Consider the following 22,487-nt stretch of genomic DNA (forward strand, 5'->3'; position numbering starts at 1 on the left):
CGCGGGTGGCACTGTGCGTAAAACCTCAGCACCTAGGACTTGCCGATCGCATGGTCGGCGGTTCGAATCCCCGTGGCGGGGTGAGCTCCCGTCGTTCGGTCCCAGCTCCTGCCCACCTAGCAGTTTGAAAGCACCCTTAAGTGCAAGTAGATAAATAGGTAACGCTTTATAGCGGGAAGGTAAACGGCGTTCCGTGTGCTGCTCTGGTGCCGGTTCGCCAGAGCAGCTTCGTCACGCTGGCCACGTGACCCGGAAGTGTCTGCGGACAGCGCTGGCCTCTTGAGTGAGATGAGCGCACAACCCTAGAGTCTGTCAAGACTGGCCCGTACGGGCAGGGGTACCTTTACCTTTAAGCCAACTGATTAAGATTTCAAAAAGAAGTTTAACAACAGAAAAATACAAGTAGAGTCTCACAATAAAATGTTGCAGTTTACCCCTGGCCCCTAACTGATGTTGTGCAGCCTTAAGCTAGAAGCTTGTAGAGCTGTTTGAGGCTCACAGAGGAGCCCTTCCTTCTTCTCTACCATTCAACTGCTATGCTATACAATGCAAATGTCTTAGGATTATACTGACCCTTTCAACCTTTAATGGTCCAAATGGCTTCATAGACTTAATTGTTAGATTAACACAGTCTGCCCAACCTCTTGTTCCTTTTTTTTGACCCTTTCCCCCAGACTTGAAATGAGAGCTGCTTATACTAAAATGAATAAATCCAGGATCTGAGGACTGTACCGTTATGTTTTGGCAACAACATTTTCCCCACCTCACCCCGCAAAAAGGTGGAAGGCAGCAAAAGGAAATTTTGAATTTATTTCAATTGATAAGTTTGTGTGTACATGCACACACACACACTCCCAGATAAAAGGGCTCACTACTATGGGGAAACAATGCCTTGTTTTTTCTTAGCACTGTTCACTTGATAATTAGGGACTAAGTTTACTATCAGAGGGAATGATGCAAATTAAGTGATTTTCTTTCTTGCAATTCTTACAAGAGATCCTGACTTTTAGGATACAGGTCCTTCAGAGGAAGCTTAAAAGAAATACATTTCAAAATAACAGCAAAGAAACAATATCAACATATAAAGGTAATCAGGGCAGCTGATGGTAGAAGAGCCCTGCAGAGATTGTCTAGCCCAGGCATAGGCAAACTCGGCCCTCCAGATGTTTTGGGACCACAACTCCCATCATCCCTAACCAATGGTCCTGTTAGCTAGGGTTGATGGGAGTTGTAGTCCCATAACAGCCAGTGCTGCTTGCTTCTCTTGGGATCCCTCCCACAGGACAGTGGATGGCTGATTAACTGCTGTTATGTGCTTGTGTCTGGTTACCCTTGAAGATGATATGGAAACGGCAGGCAGCGGACCTGAATGCTACAGCTTGCCTTCTTATTACGTCCAGAAGGCAATAACACAACCAACCTGTACTAAATGAGACAATTTCACTGGCTGGTTTGGGGTTTTCAGGCCCATTTCAAGGTGCTGTCTGGGATGTAAGCATCTGGGAAAGCAACTCCTCCTGTATGAACACTTTCCCTTCCTGCCTCTTGTCAAATTCAACTTTACAGGTAGAGATTGTGAGTTAATATTTGTATGGCTATTGTTCCATTCATTGCATTTTAAGTGTCTTTGATCATTTTAAGCTATCACAAAGCATAGGAATTAGATTTTAATCTATCAGAAAGCATAGGAGAAAAAGGGATGGTGTTTTAAATGAAAATAAATGTTAAAACACTCATATTTGCATGTGGAAATACAAATAATAATAAATATGCTGCCAGAAATTACACCTTATTGGTACTCTATACACTAGGTTGATATTTGTGTCCCTTTAAAGCTACACTTAGTGTACTATCAGTATTTCAGTAGACATTTTGTATTACGCCATTCACAATAGACTGGAAGTATGTTAATATGCTCTTTGAGTAATGGCTGTTTGTTAAGTAACACTAGCTATTTAAAAATATACCTGACAATAGTTTTAGAACATTTTAGGACATCTGTGAAGGGTTTGAAGAAAGGTTAGTTTCACTGAATCTAAAACGCTTTCAAATGGGAATTTGTTTTTCAAAATACTTTCGTAAATTTCCCTTCAACACATCTGGGAATACTAAGTTAAATGTAGTTGTTTCTGCCTTGAAGTTGTATTTGACCCACTTTGTTTGTTTTTGCCTTATAATTATGTTTACTTATTTAACTACAGTTCAAAGGTTTAATTCCTCAGAACTTAAATCCACTATTTTTGACAAGTCTGCGGATCCAGTGGATACATAATTTTCAAACGGTTGTAACATGAAGATTTTTTGCTAAGCTGTAATCGTTAAAAGTGTTGCATTTTCTCTGTTGTGACCCTAGTTCACTGCTTGCTCGCTCCTTTGGCCACAGCTGGCCTCTTGCTGTTCACAGCTGAAAAGTGAAATCAATGCTTGGTCTAACAAAATGCAGATGAAAGCCATTCTGATCACATATAGTCATTTCCCGTAATCTTATCAGCCTTCAGTTACTTAAATGATCTCTGGAAATGATTGTTTGTTCATCTGAATACAATACCAGTTTTTGTGTTAAGGAAAACAATACTTTCATAAAGTGCAACAGTGGTATGTGCAGCTCACTTTGATTGAGTTTTCTAATATCTCTCTTCTTTTCAAAGGAATCTTTACATTCTAACTAAATTACAAAGGTTGCAATCTAAATTCCATAGATTTTATACCCAGTTAGATGCTAGTGTCATTATCCATTTAATTCTTCCTACTTTGTAGAAAGGTTGAAAAGGAAAAAAAAACTATTAATATGTCAATCCACATTTTCATTGATCTCAACCACTTATTTTTATCTGAGCAAGCTAAGTTGAAAAAGCTATGTTGTATCTATAGGTAGTGTTATATTGTAGCTTAATGCTCCAAAGGTCAGAGAACAACAAAGTGTTTGATGGAAAACAGTCTTTCTTCCTATTTTAAATGGTTCCTGCTTTGATTATAGGAATTTATTATAATTATGAAGAGATTAGTCTGTTATAGAATCCTAGTAATGGAACCATTTAAAAGGAATATAATAGCAGTTTATTGGATTTTGTAAAGGAAAAGATAACAGATAAAGTGGTTCTCTTTACAAATTGATCAGCTGCTTCTAAATATGCGCTTCTTATTTTGTTTTCTTTCAACTAATTTTGTTTTGTTCTATAACTTAACAATTAAATTGAAATGAAGTTATATGGGTTTATGGTTTAAAATCAGCGCAAGTTTATTGTAACTTCAAATACCTACAGCACAATACCTTCTGAAGGAAAAAGCAATTTTGCCTTATATGGGCTTTAAAGGAAGGCAGGAACTAATAGATAAAATATTAATAGATAAAATAACAGTGAAAAGAAGAGGAGGCAAACTTCAGAAATAAACTTTCATTTTATGCAGGCATTTCATTCACATGAGCAGAATCTTTATTTTCTACACTCTCTAGGTTGTTTCAATCCATATTGTATGCAATGCTTTGAGAACGTCCATAATGTTTGTTGCACCAAAAATAACAAATATTACTTGTGAAATGAGTCCACCCACAGAGAGGGATAATGTGGCCACACTGCTTGTCCCATCCCGATGCCTATCCACTTCCCATGTGTTAGGTGTAGACATCTGAGTAGCAGAACTAACAACACTGCACCACCACTTGAAGAAATGCCACTCCCACCAGTCCTCACAAAACCTTTGTTAACTCTAGCAGAAATTAGTTTAGTTTAGTTGTTTTATGTAGGAGTGAAACTGATTTTTTTGGTGTGAGGTAGCACAGTTGAAATGTAACATGACCTCCTTGCTCCAACCACAAAATTCCACATAGTTTAATCTGTACATGAAATTACATTTTAAAATTCAAGCCATGAACTTGATGGGCTCCTTACAACACTGTGTCAAACAGCCTAACATCAAGAATATGGAGAATTTGCCAATGGCAACCAACGGCCTACATAAAATGGTGATTTATGAAAATGACTAAATCTGCTAAATTTAGACTAAGCAGCAAGACATAGGGTCACAGTATAGTCTATAAATATCTTAGCAACAATATAAATGAACTGAATTATTCAGTCAGCTAATCACCGGGGAAAGAACTATATAGCCTCAAGCTAAGTTAAAGTTAGACATTAGGAAGAATTAACTGTGGGGCCAATTGGCAGTAGAATAGATCCTGCCCCTGGTATGTAATCTGGACTTGTATGTGAGCAGAGTCATTGACCTAGAATTAGACACTAAAATTGGCTTTTGGAAACAAATCCAAGGCAATAATAAGCCTATTCTTCAGTATGCTTAATGAGACAGTAGTGGTAGTTGTAACACAGTAAGTAGTCCTGTAAAATATAAGGCATGAAACCAGAGTCATTGGTTTTCAAAATGCAACATGTATTATAGCACTGTTTGCATCAAAATACTGTGGTTGTAAATTGACATTGTGGTTTACATGTTTATATTTGTTTAGATTTTAGTCCATCCTATCCTCATTGACTCTGGGACTACTGAATAAAATGACTGTTACAGTATTATTTCTGCACTGATGAAATCGTGATACAATACTGCACATTCAAATTGTTCTCTGAATCCAATCACTGAAGTCAAAAGATGGCCTTAAGGGAAAGGTCCTTTTCTGGTCAAGATAAACTGACAAGAGCTAGGGGAGAAACACAGTTACAGACTCAAAATAAAGCAATTTGCTTCAAATAATAATAATATTTACTCCAAAACGTACTGGAGAAGACTTTGTTCTATTAAGAAAATGATTAGTTCAGTAAATCATGGCCTGCAACGTAAGATTCTGGTAGCCCCTTGATAAGGGGAAAGGGGGTTAGGAGAAGAGTTTGAGTGGTTCATTTCACCACAAAGTAATTATACTGAGCCACAAAGTTACCATTTATCATGGCTGAAAGATGACACTCACTGTTAACCAAGGGAAACTGCAACTGAAATGCTTCCATCCAGATCAATACACACCACATTTTTCTCCAGCAAGAAGTAATTATCCAGCAGAAAACTTCGCAATCAATACCCTTTCCTAAGTTAACTTATGGTCTCGACTAGAGGCATAAAGGTATAGTACTGTCAAATGTCATCAAGGACTATACCATTACACTCAAAAGAAGTCCGTATTCCTTATAGTCAAAGGGTTTATAGCCTACTTTAGACCATATAACATACTGAGGTACATTCTAAGAGGACGCTTGCCATCTGCTCTGTTATAAAAATGGGAAAGGAGAAAAAACACGCATGCAATCTTACAAACGAACACCTTATTGCACAGTTGTAATTGGCAGTTAGAACAGTTGTTAAAAATCTTAACACCAGAGCAAGAAATCAATCATTTAATGCAAAATATCAAGCCTCCCCCTTTAGGAAGCAAATGATTCCTGAAATCTTAAGATTGATCCCAACTGCTTGAAATAGAGTCAAAGACAGATCCATCTGAAATATCACAGATGATTTTTTTTTTTAATCTCAAAATATTTATTCTCCAAGCTCATGAGAAAACACAAAGGAGGAAATAATATTAGGTTTCAAGAACTCTGAAAAAATACAAACAATACCATCTAAATGTCTCCTCTTCTTTTTACAACTGGCTACGGAAGGTAAGCTTAGCCTTATAAACCTATCTAATATATAAGGGAAGGTTAAAGGGCATAAAAAAATCACTACTTCACTGAAAAAAATTTGACATCCAATTTTCAAGCTGATTTATCAGTAGAAAGCTAAAATTGATAGTTTGCCACTAGTAGGTAGCTGGCTGTCTAAGAAAGCTGTTACAAAGCCTTTAGTTTTGATTTAGCCACATAGATCAATACAAACCTATACTGTTTCAATTTTACAAATATTGATTTTCTGATATAACCTCAGTAAAAGAACATATATCATCAGCTTTACTGAAAATAATCTTGAAATTTATTTCATAAACTTTGTTTCATCAACAAAAGGTACTGAAAGGTCTAGTGAAATACAGTTTAGATGACAGTGAAAATAATCGCTGCCAAAAGAGTTCTCAACAGATAGATCTGGTTCATTTTAAATTTTGAATACAGATACTGATGTTTTCCTCAGGATTCATAAAGATCTAATAGACTTGTTTCATTATAAAATAAAGGCTTCTCAGCTTTAGCATAGTGCCAAAAGACTGAAGATGTAAACTAAATTCTTATTAACTACCATAAAAATGTAACATTTTGCCTATTCACATTTCCCTGTCAATATGAAGATGAAAAGTGCTCCCAACAAGTGAGAATCTCCAAAACACTGCAGATGCAAGAGATCTATCATAAGGCAAAGAGCGATCTTTCTCTCTATTCCCCCTAACCACATCCATATTGTTTCCCACCACTCCAGCTTGGGAGATTTGTACACGGAAGATAGAATATGAACAATATAATGCACCACAACTGCAATGCCCATCACTGAAGTTAGCAACTTAGTACTGAAGATAGCTATATTTTGGAAAGTTGTTTGCTTGCTTGTTCGCTATGCATCTGGAAATCTCTTAAGATACTGTAATCAAATTTGCATGACGGTTGCTGAGATCAAGGAGCACATTTTTGTCTATGTGGTATACAACTGGATGCCATTCTGAATCAAGATGACAGACAGAACCTTTCAAAACTGCAGTGGTTTTAACCACTGAATACAAAAATTCCTGAGCAGAACCAGGTGAAAGGCAGCCAGTATTTAACACATTATAGAATTCTAAATCATTCTGATTAGAAATAGATTATAAGTGTTCTTCTACATAGTATCAATATATGGGCCATTCTTCAAAATGATATGGTTCACTTTCTGAAAAAGAAGTCATGCTCAGGACAAAAAGCAGACAACTGCATCATCTTACTTCCCAACACAGACAGCAATTTCTTTCCAAAGAAGAAATGCACAGCCAGGTCCTATGCACCCAGCAAAATAATATTCATCTCCCTTCTTCCACAACACTGCATCCTGGGGTTTCTGCCTTTTCAGCTATTGTTATGCTTTCATAGCCATGCCTACCATATTCCACCAATTAGGAACCCCAGCTCACCACAGTCTTTCTTCAGAATCTCAGGGTCAGTAAAATAAACTGGCAATTGCATTTCGTGTGCCTTTAAAATAAAATAAAAGAAATAGCAGGTGCACAATCATAATCATGACTGAGGCAGATAGGAAGGCAGTTGATCCCCGTGATTCCTATGCCTCAATCCCAATTATACCCCCAAATTCAGTTTTGTTTTTTCTCTTGGAGGAAAAGCTGCAATTAAAACTGGCTGCCTCTTTCTAGGAGTGTGAGCAGCGTGATCTTCACAGGGACCATTGTGCAGGTGGAGGAAGGATTAACTCCTATTCCTATGTGTCACTGTCTCAGTTGTGATCAGATACTGCTCAATACCTGTTAGTGTCTCATAAAAAGCAAGAAATTAGTGTGAAATTAGTGTGCCATGCTCTGTATTTGGCTCCCCCTGCACTTGGTTCAGAAGCCATGGCTAGCACAGAATGCTGCAGCTAGAATATTGAGTGGAACATCCAATGCTCTTTTCTGGGGGGACGCAGGGGTACACATACCCCTAAACATTTTGTGAATCTTTGTACTTTTGTCGATTTAGTGTGTTTATTTTTCCTGGTTGGAACTATAAAAGGGTGATTTTCTTGAGTCAAAATGAGAGTAGCCCTAAACATTTTTTTAGAAAAAAATCACTGGATACATTTACACACAAACATATTACACTGGTGCTGAAGGATGTGCACTAGCTGTCTATTGGTTACCGAGCCAAGCTCACAGTTTCATTATTGACATATAATGCGCTGAACAATATGGGTACAGTATAACTAGCAGACCACCTCTACTACTATAGGCCAAATCACCCTTTATAATAATCAGAGGAGACTGCAGCCAACAAATTGCCATTGGAAGCCTCTCAGAACTGGCCCTTTCTGTTATAGCACCAACTCTTGGGAGGTTCAGGCAACTTCATCTGTTGGGTGCGTAAAATATCTCTTAAAACTCAGTTATTTACCCAGGCTTCTCTAGATGTCAGAAAGTGCTAACCTAATCAGCTGCTGACTTGCTGTTTTAAATGCATTTTTTAATAATTTAGTCTGGTTCCATGTGAACTATGGATGTCTGGGAAATGTTACCCTAAAGCAGCGGTTCTCAACCTGTGGGTCCCCAGATGTTGTTGCACTACAACTCCCATCATCCCTGAGCTCTGGCCTTGCTAACTAGGGGTGATGGGAGTTGTAGTTCAACAACATCTGGGGACCCACAGGCTGAGAAAGGCTGCCCTAGAGCATCATCTATGACTACATAACTCATGGCCAAATGGCATAAAATGGACAGAGACACAGCACATATAGAAATCAAATTTTCATGTACAAATCACATTTCCACAAATCAATAGATACAAAGGTATAAACAGCTATAAATAAGCTGTGATTTCTGCATCTGAGGGGGTTGAACTAGATATCCCTTGGGTTCACCTTCTAACTCTACAATTCTATGACAGAGTGGAAGAAAATAGTTTATTAGCCAGCAGGCTCTTCTTATGTTCTGATGTCAAAGAAAGAGCATGGTGTTTCTTCTCCACTCCCTGCCAGAAAAGATGCTCAGCTCTAACTGACAGTTTCCCTGAGGCTGCAGAAACAAGGAGAAAGGACACTTTGGCCCCATCCATCGGCCAAAGGAACAAGAGCCACCAGCTGCGACTGAAGCAAGAACATCAACAAGAAAAGGTCACCCTGGCCCAAACTGGCAATTCTTTGCAGTTCAATATTCTACCTTTGCCATTCATCCCCTTCAATTGTGCGCATTGCAATTTTCATTTGTAAGCTTGCTGGCAGGACCCGTGTCTCTTCTTGTATTAACCGCTTTGGGAGACAATAATGGTCTGAAAAGCGGGATAAAAATGTTGTGGGCCTCCACCTGTCCCAAGAGACAATGAAGTGCGCCTCCAGGGGTGAAGTCAAAAAATGTAGTTGATAATTATTATATAAAAGGCTGTTGGCCATCCTTCGTTGGGAAATATAAGAAAATGTGTCATCACTATGTGTTTCAGTGATAATGGTTTCATGTGGCTGCATATTTCCAGAGACCATGATGTGCACTGTAATGTAAGATTAGAATGAGAAGACACTTGACTTTCCAAATAAGAATAATTTAGCAGTGGCCACTGTATGTGCTTATGGGGCATGTTCCTTTGATTATATGATCCTAAATCAACTGATGCGAAGTTAAGTTTATTCTGGAGATGTTAATAAGACTCCTTTGCTCCAGGTACCAGCCAACCTAACATCACAACAAAAAGGAAAGCCACCTCCTCACAGAAAGCACAAGGGTGATGATTTTAAGAAGCAACTATAGCAAATGTATCAAGCAACAAAAATCAGACAGCAGATTTATATTGCTTAAGGGCTTAATATTTTACAGCAGCAGCATTAATGGAAAAGTTAATGTAGCATTAAAAACAGTGTACAGCTCAGCTGCTGCCACATAACACTTAGGTCATGGAAATAATGCATCATTTGGGGGGGGGATTGTTTTTGCCTATTGCTTTTCTTAAAGAGTTTAAAAACTTTTCTACATTATGTAGTTTCCAAAAAAGATTACCCAAAAGCACACATTACTGACAGGAAGCTCTTCTATTAAATATCCAGAAATAAAATTCCACGTACAAAACATGTAAACTACTGCAAAATTGTAAACTGCTCTGTGATCCTCAGATGAAGGGCTGTATAGAAATTTAATAAAGAATACTCCTAACAAAATATTATTTAATTCATGTAAATGTTCAATGAATTTCTACAGTTGCAATGAATGAGGGTTGCAGTGACTTTTAACGCTCAATTAATTAAAGGAGAAGGGGAATTTCTGTTCCTACCTCATTCCTAGTGAAAATCAGCTTTGTGTGTACTCAGTCAGCTTTGTGTACGTACACTAGTATTCCCACTAGTCAGTCAGTCACCAACTGTGCACTTCAGTGATTAGGCCAAGACCCAGAACCCAACAAACCACTCCATGAAAGTCTGCTGAACAATAAACCCTTTCTTACAATAGTTGCAAGCCTAAGCGGGAAGGAATTTAAAAAACTTGGCTGCTACATTTAAGAAGATACTTCTGCATGATCATTTACAATTCAACAGAATCCAGAACAGGGTTTCGGCTGGAGATTCAAATGTGTGAATAGGTTATATCTCAACCAAGCTCATGGACGACACCAAAAATGTGCAAGTTGGCAATGAATTAGACACTTGTGTGCGACTAGAGTTTCAAAAGCAATGGTGTGAGAAATGATTTTTTTTCACCTAGATATAACCACACTCCCTCTGAAAGGGCAGGTGTATTGTTTTGGGGTGATCCTGGATGCATCTCTGTAGCTGTATCTCAGTTGCGAGGAGCAGAAGTTGGCAGCTTAAGCTCCTATGCTGCTATGACCATTGCTGAACAGAGATAGCTTATCTCCTATTACCATGCAATGATAACCTCATAAATTCCTGAGCCCCTTGGAATTAGACTATCTATGAGCTCAGTTATTTCCACATAATCTACCCAGGACACTGTCGACTATGGATGACTGCACTGCAGCCTACTGAGGAATGGTTGGTCAGGATGCAGAGGTTGGCCTTCTCTATCATGGCACCTGCTATGTGGAATGAGTTCTCCATGGAAATCAGGAGATTACCAATGTGAGGTACTTCAACAAAGAGTTGAAGACTTACCTATTTTCTCTAGTATTTCCTGGTTCTGGCTACTGTAGTTTCTGTACTATGCACTGATTATTCATCTGGGTGCTTTTGTTATTTATTTATTTTACTGATCTGTGTATATTGTGAACCACTATGATATTTTATGTGAAAAGTAGCATATACATTTTTAAAGCAAACAAACATATAAGCCTGAGCCAGTTCACTACAGTGGAGATCGTTCTGTGGGCCAGATTGTGTGTGTGTGTGAGCGCATGCAGCCGCAATTTCCGGCGTCTGCGCAGACATGATTTCCGGTGTCTCAGCATGTGCAGACGTAATTTCTGGCACCACGGAAGCGAGTCTCCACGTCATGCTGTGATGGTTTAGCGCAGCGTGTGGGGACTCGCCGAGCGGGTGGCTCGGTGTGGGGGTGGCCCGTGGGCTGGTTAAACGACCCCCGTGGGCTGCTTGTGGCCTTAGGTTGCCTACCACTGATATAAGCAAAAGTCTTTCACAGTAAGTTCTGTTATACATTCAGTTTTACAGAACCACCATTGTTGTTCTCATCCATTCCCATGAGAGTCATCTTGAGCTAAATCTGTAAAGAAGCAGATTTAATTTTGCTCTTGACTGACACACACCATGTTCCCGGCTGTTCTTTTCTGACTGGGTTCAGTCAATTTAGTCTGATAGATTTATGATGCGGTAGTTCAATATGGAACTGCTCACAAGGTCTTTTGAGATGCTGTTGAGCTTCTTGCAACAAATCCCACCACTTCCGTCCAACAGAAGTCTCTTTCATACACATTGAACCCCCAGTTTCTCACTAAAAGCAAAGGTTTGTCCACAAAGTGCGGAGATTAAAAATGTTTAGTGTCCAAGCTACAATCACATGATACTTAAACAAGTGGCAGCTGGAATTGGAGCATCTGCCAGTGCAGGAGAACTTCCCTTTCTCCTGTTGCCACCCTCCGGACCTCTCAGGGAAGTGGTACATGAAGCTGAGTGCAGTGTCTGGGTCACTTCATATGTGGGAGAGGTGGTCCTTGAGGTACTGTGGTCCTGAGCCACGTGAGGCTTTATAGGTTAAACCCAGAACTTTGTACTGGGCTTAGAAATTGGATGTTGGATGTGCTTAAGAAGCTTCTTTACATAAAAACTACTCTATTTGAAGTATTGATGTCCTGCCTAATAACCAGAGTTTTGGAAGCAATATACAATGTATTTTAAAAGAAGATATAAAGGATGAGTAACTTCTAAGATGAAAGAGGCAGAATCGCCAGCAACAAAATTAAAGAGCAGTGAAATGAATTGGTCAATCGGTTAAAAGTACTACCCAATTCTGTTTAAACAGCGAAGTGTTTAACTCAGCACCTTAAAATAATAAGGGGAATGAGTATGCAGAGGGAATAATACATAGGAGAAGATGCACTGCTACCCACCACCTACCTCACCTCACCTCACCTCAACTACCACATCCTCTTTTCATCTCCTTAATATTGAGTACAATTAAAGCTAATCATGCAATTAATCCTAAATGCAAATTGATACAGAAACTAAGCACCCATTTCCTGATTTTCTAATTTCTTTATTATATAGTAAAATTATGCACTGAGAATTCTTGCTGAGAAGATGGTAAAATGTGGGCTGAACGATGTTATGGTTAATAGGATTCACAGCTGGTTAAATGACTATACCCAGTAAGTGCTCATTAATGTCTCTCTGTCAACCTGGAGAGATGTCCCAAGTGGAGTGCCACAGAGCTTTGTCTAGACCATGTGCTGTTCAACATTTCTATAAATGACCTGGATGAGGGTGCATAGGGAGTGCTTATCAAAATCAGCAGATAACATGGAGCTGGGAGGGATAGTTTATGTCATGAGCTCAGTGGAGATATCATGGAAAGATTCTGAATAGGAAGGGGAGGGTATCAAGGAGCTGGAGCTAGACAACCACGGGGAGGGGTGAAATTGGGCCCTCAAGAAATGTCTCAGCTGGAGGAGGGGGCTGGTGATTGAGAGAATCAGGAGATGGATCCTGGGGAAGGTTCAAGTGGGTTGCCAGACAGGTGTCCCACTACTGTGTTATCAAACACCTTTAGTACCTTAAAGGGATAGCTGCTGCCCATGCTGCCAGCTCCTCCTGGCACTCCTGTCAGTAAGGAGCTTTCTCCTGAGGAGATGCCTGAGAGTAATTTGGATACATGGAGATGCCAGCACTGGCACGAACAAGTCTCACAGGTCCAGCACACTCTGGGAAGCATCTGTTTGCTTCCCCAGACCAGAGAAACCTATTGTTCGCTGTGTGAAAGCTTATGCCCACCCTGTTCTTCAAAGGAAGAGACAGAGGGTTTGTCACTCATTGGATCAACATCTCAGCTTCTGCTTAACCATGCAATTCACCTACTGTCACTTTACCCATTGTAACACTTAGATTTACATATTTAAATTTCTGGCAGAAACAGAAACCTGAGTTTGAGTGAGGGCCAGGAAAGCTTACAGCATTAGATCCAAATGATATTGAGAAGCTGAAAGACTGGGCAAAATAAAAACACTGAACATCAACTGAGATAAATGCAAAGTCCTGCATTTAAGGAAAATGAAAACAAATCAAAGGCATGAGTACAGAATAATGAAGACCTCACTTCAAAGCAGTAGGTGTGAAAAGGCTCTAGAAGTTTTAGTGACTCAGAACATGAGCAAGCAGTGTGGTGCAGCCACTGAAAAAGCTAATGCAATCTTAGGCTACATAAGAGAAGCCTAGGGCTATGGCATCATGAGACGCCATAGTTTCACTCTGTTCTGTGTGATTCAGGTTGCATCTGGAGCACTGCATCCAGTTCTGGGTGCCATATTTTAAGAAGGACAATAGAAAAGTGGAGTATGTTCAGAGGAGAATGGCCAGGAGGGTGAGGAACCAGGAAACTAAGCTTAGTTTCGAGAAAGGAAGACATGGGCAATGGTATATACATAAATACATGTTTGTTGGGCAGAAGATGGAGATCTGTACTCTGATGCGGCAGAGGGTGGGATAAGAATCAATAGGCAGAAACTGCAGGAAGCAGCATTCAACTAAATGTTTGAGGAACCTTCCCAGCTCTGAACTATTAGAGAGTGGGACAAACTGTCTCAGGAAGTGGTGGGTCCCCCCTCCCCCGCCACTGAAGGAATTTAATATCAGGGATAGCGTAGTTGCATTTTGCATGGAAGTGGAAGAACCAGATGACTTTCAAACTCCCTTTCAACTCAATGATGTTATGCAATTTCTTCCTCAATATTACCTGAAATCACTTTTTGTTTTAGGAGGTGGAGTTGTACCTGTGTTTCGTTTGTCTTAAATAAAATACCTGTTTTGGCAGTGAGAAAGGGAATCAAAACTCCTTCTGAAATCAATAATGTTGAGTTTCAGTATAATCTTTGAACTGTGTGCTTTTCAGTTGAAATAACTTGCTAGGATCATTGTTTTAATGTTTAGCAGACGCATTCTGCGAATCATTTAAAATGTACTACAAGGAGTTAAATTGATGTGTTAGCAGATAACAACAAACATTTTGAAAGAAGTACACTTGTAGATTGTTTTTGAAAGAAGTACACTTGTAGATTGTTCCATTTCATGTGCTTTCTTCCTTCATTATTCTAAATATCCCCATACCATATTTAATTACCATGACTTGATAATCACTTTTCAAGTCATTGATGTTGAAATATGTATTTTCTAAGAATACTTTCTCCTCTGGTTTGAATTGCTGCAAGTCCTGTCTCAATCTCTGTGTTTCAAAGGTTTGTTCATTTCATTATCGTATAGCTCTTTTATCATTCCCCACCCCCATTTCCCCACTCCCTTCTAAAGTCTTTCCTTTCTATATTATTATTTCTCATGTCTACCATTCAATATCCAGTTTCACTTTTAGTTGGTGTTTACTTAACCTTATCATTTGAGCTAAAATCACTCCTGTTGCTTCAGTTTCTATTTTCTCTTTTTATCTGGCACCATGCATTTCAGCTGACATTTTATTTGACAGCTTTTTCTCCATTCAACATCATGTCCTGCTTAGGATAGCTTTGCCTACTGTTTTATTTATTTGTGTCATTTTGATGGCTGTTTGTTTAGGCTTTTCATGATCTATACTTCCTTTCTTTACAGCTGTGTTGTCTCTAATCACTTCCTTTTAATCATTGTTTAAACATTATCTTTTCACTCGACAAATGCAGATTCATATTACCAGCCCATATCAATAAAGGGCTACCATCCTAACTGGAGAACTTGAGCTTCCATAAAACTTTGGATTTTGGCAGAGATAGAGGTTTCACTGTTATCAGGAAACGACTCCTCCTACTGGTACTATTTTTTTAAAAAAAATAATGATACAATTTATAGTCTTCAAATTCTTCCTTCACTTTTCTCCAGCTTACATTTCTTTTGCCAGAGTTTTACCTTTTTGTTATTGTTTGGGCAATACTTTCATTTTCAGAGGAAATTGTTTTCCCTTACTCTCCAAGCATTTTGAAGATATTTAGCCCTCTTTCCCTCTTTCAATTTAACAAGACTCTTTGTTACCCTTTTTAAAGTATGTCCCCATTAAGTTTCTTATGCTTTTTTTTATACAACCCCTAATACACGTAGTCTGTCCATTTTATAAAGTTTATATTCAGAGATAACCGTAACCCACTAATTCTCTTCACTGCACCAGTATTCTATTAAGTCCATTGTATCTATAGCAAGGAATCTTGTGGAATCTTAAAGGATTAAAAAAAATACATTATGGCGTAAGCATTTGTGAACTACAGTTCACCAGATGAATGAAGAGTTATCTTGAGTTCCAAGGTTGTTCATCCATACATCTATCTATAGACTGATAGACAGACAGACAGACAAAAGTCAGAAGTAAATAAAATGCAGAAAAGGTAATTAAAAACAGGGAAGAAATGAAATCATTACCCCATGTATATTTGTACTGCCAACTCAGGATAACATTTCATTCATCCAGTGAAGTCAAGTGAGGTTTATGAAAGCTTATGCCACAAGTGCTGGACAAAAAATTAAAACCAAATAATCTCATTCTCAAAGTATTACTATGACCCAATAATAAAAGAGAGAAGGAGAACAAAGGTGAAACTGGTGCCACAAAATTGATAAAAACACTTAGTTTACAAAGGGAAAAATAAAATGGCAAAACTATGCTATAAGGCCAACTATATACCAACGCACCACAGATTTTTTTTCTTCTTGGCTCTTAAATCATGTGATTATAATAAACAATAAACTCTTTATGTGTTTGCATGCACACCTACTATTTTTCTTAATTTATTCCGCTTCCATGATTCATGTTTCAAAAAATGAATTCTTTGGGGTGACCTGGGGTGGACTGACAAAGGAAATGCCAGGAGATATTTGCCATGAAAGCAGGGACAATGAATTTTGCAAGATACTGAAAGGCCACTTTTGGTTCTGGGACACTGCCATGATGACTGGACCATTCACTTTATAAAATAAATAGAAATAAATGATGGCAGCAGAGTTTCTGAGTGCAAAACCCAGCAACTGACAGCAGACTCCTCATCTGATAGCAGACAACCTAAATATAAGATTCCATTCAGTACCAGAATATGCCTATAACACAGGATGAGCTGTATGATCAGGAACGGATTCTGGTGAATTACATTACAGTCTCGACTGCTCACTATAAAGACATGACACATCCATTTAAAATACCAGTTCAGAAGCATATAATTATGTTACGATGATTAACAACATACCTATGTGAGACAGCTCCCCAAGCACCATGCTTATTTGTTAGGATATTCAGTATTTTCTGTTTCAGTTGATTCGCAGTAACATGATCTCGATGCTTGGCAGCACTGATAAGATGGTCACACATCTTCTCCTCTTCCCTTCTGTCAGCAGCATATTGGGCACACTGTGACTAGAAAGGGAAAACATGTTTATTTTTTCAGTAGGCAGTTTTGGAAAGTGGCTGAAGAAGACCACCCCCCCCCCCCGGCAGTGTTCCGCAATTGCTACTTTTTTAAGCATTCACTATAATATATACATAAATGAAGTACAGTGACATTTGCTTAATAAACCTGCTTTGTGCTAAATGTGATCCATGGAATGGATCCAAAAAAGAGTGCAAGCAGTGAGACACCTCTTCTAACCCAAGAGGGGTCTGTGATATATGCTCATTTGACCATCCAGCTGCAGCCAGAAGCACATCACATGCAGTCCCTGGCCATCAAAAGCTGCTTTGGGGTGGGTACAGAGGACTACATTCATTGGAGGCCGGATCTGCTGCCCCTGTGGATCCTGCCACCCAAGGTGATTGCCTCACCTTGTATCATGGGGATGGGGCAGCCCTGGCGCAAACCTGAGGTTTGCTCCAGTATATTCACATAGCGGGAACCCATGGTGTCTTGTAGTATCAACATTTGGTGACTGTTGAGTAAATCAGAATTTACTCTTGTTCAAACTTCAAAGCTGATGTCTCCCCAGAAGAGCAAGGGGCACAGAACCCTTCAACAGATCACCACCCTGCTAGTGATCTCTCAAAGCCAGTGAATCTGGATACTCTTGTCCCAGGATAGATCCCCACAGCAGCTGCCTGGTCTCCTGGCTGGCTCTTGGTCCCACCACATACCTCCCCCAACAGGAGCAGAGGAGATGATGAGGTTACTCAAGAGGATGGACATGTGCAAGTAAGCTAGCTGAGAGCCATGAAGAGTGGAGGCTCCAGCTCGTATATGAATGCCCAATCTGAGCTGAGCACCAGTTTAACACCCACACGAGATTACAATTTAATAAAAGTAAAGTTAAGCACTCATTGTAGACCCAAGTGCAGTATGCACGTGACAAGTATGAGGAGAGAGCCAGGAAATAAAGACACAGGACATTGGTGTTGGCTGAAAATAGGCCAAAACTTTATTTATTATAAATGTCGGTAGGCTGTGGCAGAGGCGCTGCATAAGTAGGATCAACCAACCCACCTGCTGATTATTTTGGCTGGGTCGACCCTGAGTTAAGGGTCATCCTATAACGTATATCAAACCAAGGCAATCCCACTAGGACTGCCAATTTCGGAGGCTCCTATGTCCCATCGGGTCCTGTATCCAGTGACTCCTGAACAGAGACACCCCCTCCTGGACCCCTTTAGCAGGGTACCTAATGGGCTAAGGATCCAAATCAGTGCCTTATCAGCCAAAAATATGTGACCAGACTAGATGTGAAAACCACCAGACTGGATGATCCTCAGGGTTCCTTCCCAGGTGTTGAATATGGCGAACAAGTATTCCATTCCTGCTCACCTTTAGGCAGGACCAAATAATGCAGGGTGGAAGAGTGAGAATTCCCATAATGAACTGAGCTGGGAGACTCCAGCGCAATTTCCTTATATGAAATATAGGTGGACTTTACTGAGAATTGCATCCACCAGGTCTGGCGTTGCAGCCAAGCTACCCAGCCCATCTCTCATTGGCCACTTTAAACAGCCAGTTCCCAGTGTTTCATGAGGCCATGGAGGGAGGCATGAGCATTCCCCAGTGGCTGTGCAAGGCAGGAAAGATGGTCCCTGCCAGGCTGTGCCCACACCACAAACCGCCTCTCCCCAGCACTGCACCAGTAAACGGCCATTGGCAGAACACTGGAGAATAGAACCAAGTTTACTTCCTACTGATCAGTCAGTAAACTATATACTAAGCAGTGTGTGTGTTTTTGTATGTGTGTGCATGCATGCAAATATATTTGTGCATCCTGCATATTCTACCCATTATGTAATGCTAAAAGTTTAGCTAAATTTGTTTTGAGAGCACAGACATTATGGGGTTAATTATTTTTTCAATTTATCTTCTTGTACCAAGAAGCACCAATTAGTACAATGATCTTCTTCTGTAATGAGGTTAATATTTCATCAGCTCATTGGACAGTTAAATCAAATGTTCATTTTTCATTCTGAGCAATTACAGAAGCTAACAGAATGAATGAATGTTAACTGTGGAAATTGTGGTTCTAGAATACAGTAATTGGACTTTCTCAATAACATTTACGAAATTAGAGTTTCTACAGCTAGAGTTATGTCAAACCACACAGTTTTTGTACCTTTACAACATTGAAAAGGAAGGTTAGTGAAAAGGATACATTTAACTGTATTACTTGGTTAAAAAGATTTTCACGCAGAGAATAACTGTTAACAAAAACAGAAGCAAAATAAGTAATAAATATGAAATTGAGTCTTATGTATCTAGCAGATTTTTCATTTTAAAAAATGCATGCATGAATGTAGAAACAGAAACAAATATAAAGATCAAAAGCATCTGAAATGTTGCTGTACTTTAGAAATGTCATAATCATATGTCTTGCCCTTTTAGGCAGGGACTCAAAGAATTATATGCATGTGCGTCCAAGGGCTACTAAGAATGCATCAAGATAATTTCAGATTTCTCCTTCTCTCTGCAGCTACTCCTAATTTTCTGGAACAGGTTTTCTGGGGACACAAGTCTGTAACTCAGAAGTATGTCTAGAAGTCCATCTCTAACTATGGTTATTTAAATACTTCTCTTAATATTAATTCAAATAACAGGTTTATACTGCCTGTCTAAAGTATCGTATTTTCGAAATAGCAAGATAACAGAAAAATTTGAAGAATCTCACATTTGAGAAAGATCTTGGTTTGCTTACTAGAAAATTGACTTAGGTTTTTCCCTTAAGGGAATTTGGTTAATATTCTAAATTGTATTTGCTAACTGAAGCTGGAAGCTAATTGAATATTCTCATTTTGTCTACGGTTCTGACAGATCTTATACCGCAACAAATTCTTCAAAGGGCAGATAACTCAATCTTCTACTGTCATCTTGGTTTACTGCATGATGCTCTGATAAATATCAAATGTTATTTACTGTTGAAGCAATATGAAACCTCACTCTGACATACACTTAATTGTAAATGTGATTTTTTTTTAATACCTAAACTCAAAATATCCAGAATATGCTTCGTAATAAATTTGTTGCAATCCCATATGACAAGTGACTGCTGTCTCAGATGACAGAATAAAGTAAAGGTTATATATACTGAGAAAGAAAATATCAGGCAAAGTTCTGTTTTCAATCTATGCAGAAAAGAACAAAACCATATAAGAAAGATGCAGTGAAGAGAGCTGGCCAAATGTTGCCAATAAACCTCATCTCTCTCTCTCTCTCTCTCTCTCTCTCTCTCTCTCTCTCTCTCTCACACACACACACACATACACACACACACACACACACACACACACACACACCCTCTTCTCTATCCTTGATCTTATGTGACATTTCATGATAGATTATTGCTATTCCTCCAGTGGTTGAAAGTTAGTGTGACTCAACAGTGCATCAATAGTGACAGTACATCAGCTTAGGTCAGGCTTCCTCAACCTCTGCCCTCCAGATGTTTTAAAACTACAATTCCCATCATCCCTGACCACTGGTCCTGCTAGCTAGGGATCATGGGAGTTGTAGGCCAAAAGCATCTGGAGGGCTGAGGTTAAGGAAGCCTGGTTTAGGAATAAATTATACTGTATTTAACAGGTTCTACTACCTAGTAAGTGTGCTTAGAATTGCAGCCTAAGGTTGCAAACCTTTAACCAAGGAGCTCCAACCTTCTTGGGACAATGAGCTGGGCAAAAGATTCCTGCATTCCACATGATCCCTTCCCACTCTACAGTTCTATGATTCTGTAACCAAAACCTTTTATTGGAACCAATATGCAAGCCTAATTACAGAGAGGGAGGGGCAATGTAGCAAATAAAAAAAATATTTCAAGTCTAATTGTGGCACAGGGGTTTTGGGGGGTTTGTGTGAATCACAGCTGGGGACAGGTAAGTTAAGCCTTCCTTTGTTGGCTGTAACCCCTTCCAACACCCACACCGCATAGGATTGAGAACGTATTTTGTTGGCTACAATACATGTCTTCTTTCAGGTCTAACTGCATTACAGGAAAGGGTGGGGTGAGGAAGGGCTGCTGTGCGCCCAAGGAAAGGCACTGGTGGGAACATGTGCACCAACAACCACTGCACTGATAATCCCAGTTAAACCTACTTGCCTCATTGAATTCAGTGGGACCGCCTTCGGAGTATCAGAGTGCACCAAAAGTCTAAATAAATGACTTTTCACAGCATTTTTCAAAATAAAAAACTAGTGTTTTTTGAAAAGAAGAAGGTATAAATGCAATCACTGGAATTATATGACTAAATTATCAGTTATGTAAGTAGAGTGTAATGTCACAGGGTGGTATCCCACAGCATGCGAGTGGACTTCCCTTTCCTCTGTTCTCCCCAGCAACCCCATGTGTCCCCAAAATCTGCTCTGAAGAGTTTGGAAACTGTTTGGATTGGATTTGAGGACTGTGTAGAGAGTTACAGGGGGCAAGAAAGGATGAGGAAGTCTCATTCTGTAAGCATGTGGGGTGGCCCTCTGGATCAGATTTGGGGAGCTACGAGGACCTCGAAGTGGGAAGTGAGGAAAGAAAGGCTACAGTGTAAATGCTAGCTGAATGAAAACAGAAAAATCAGAGTTTTATCAGCTGCCGGACTTACCTCAAATTCCGCATGTTTGTGTACATCTTCAGCTCTCTGCCTGTTCAAGATAAACTCCGCCTCATTTGCAACACGTACAATATGGTCCTTCATTGCATGACACAATAGTCTGGAGAGAAAAAGTTAACTGAAATCAGTCTTAATGTATCTTCATTAAAAACATTTCATACATAAAATGTAAATATACATGAAACTGTATTTGTTTATATTAGCATGAAAAAACAATGATTTGGTAATAAACTGATCTATAAAATCAGACAAAATCCACCAACATAAATTGCCATAATTACCATAATTAATTAGTAGTTGTTATAAACAACTGTTTTATTTGGATTATGTATGTCCAGAGAAAGCAACCAAATACTTTTTTCCATACCATTCAGTCAGCTGTAATGATCCTTACCTCATTTCAACATACTTTACTTTATTTTAATGATGATTTTCACAGTTCTATGCATATTTGATTTTGGTTTTGATTCTTTTGTACAGTATTTTAGCTATGTTATGTATTTCCATCCTGGAAGCATTTGGTAAAGGATAGATCATAATTTTAATAAATAAATAAATGCCATATCACACCTTTTATAATTGCATAGGTTTTTGTTCATTGCCAATGACAATTTGAACAAAACAAACTTTTAAATATTCCACTATACAAAATCATGGATGATTGAAATCATCTCTTCTTCTCCCTTTTCAGTTCCCCTTAAACAAAACAGAAACCAACTCTATTCTCTGGATGAAATGCAAGTGCTTAATACTGGCTTAAAAGTCTGATCCAACAGAACACAATAAATGTGTTATCGCAGACTTCAGCAGAAGCAGATTTAAGCCAGTGATGAGTGCTTTGAAAATCCTGCCTTTGTGTATCTGTTCTTCAAAGGAAGACGTTTCAGGAAAAAATCTAAGCTGCAGAAAAAGTAATGCTCTCTACTAGAAGCTTCCTTATTTATAATGTGCACTTTGGTGCCATAATGAGACATGATGGCCTAAACTGGGCTGTCACAAAAAATGCAAATTTAAACTACTGCCCATTCAATATTCTGCCCTATCTTCAAGTATGGCCTCAGATACTGCGCCATTCAAAGTCACTGCCCTGCATTGTTTGCAAGGTTTATGCCACAATCTCTTAACATGTTGCAAAGAATGCAGGCATTCAACTCCAGGATCTTGCAGCAGGGCTGGGCAAGCTGTGGCCAATTAGATGTTGTTGGATGCCAACTTCCAGTGCTCTTTTCTAGAAAAAAAGGTGTCAGCA

The 22,487-nt window shown here is 39.2% G+C and overlaps 1 protein-coding gene across 6 annotated transcripts in view; it reads right to left on the minus strand.

Annotated features, from left to right (window-relative positions):
* NBEA (neurobeachin) overlaps nucleotides 1–22,487 on the minus strand; it is a 361,568-nt gene that overhangs the window by 190,994 nt on the left and 148,087 nt on the right. For all 6 annotated transcript variants that reach the window (XM_083608943.1, XM_083608944.1, XM_083608945.1 and 3 more), the window contains 2 exons: nucleotides 21,230–21,338; nucleotides 16,428–16,594 (listed from right to left, as the gene is read on the minus strand). In XM_083608943.1, the coding sequence (XP_083465069.1) occupies nucleotides 16,428–16,594; nucleotides 21,230–21,338 (276 nt within the window). The remainder of the gene's footprint in view (nucleotides 1–16,427; nucleotides 16,595–21,229; nucleotides 21,339–22,487) is intronic.

This window comes from Podarcis filfolensis (genome assembly GCF_964270895.1).
Source record: "Podarcis filfolensis genome assembly, chromosome: 4".
In the NCBI taxonomy this organism is placed as follows: domain Eukaryota; kingdom Metazoa; phylum Chordata; class Lepidosauria; order Squamata; family Lacertidae; genus Podarcis; species Podarcis filfolensis.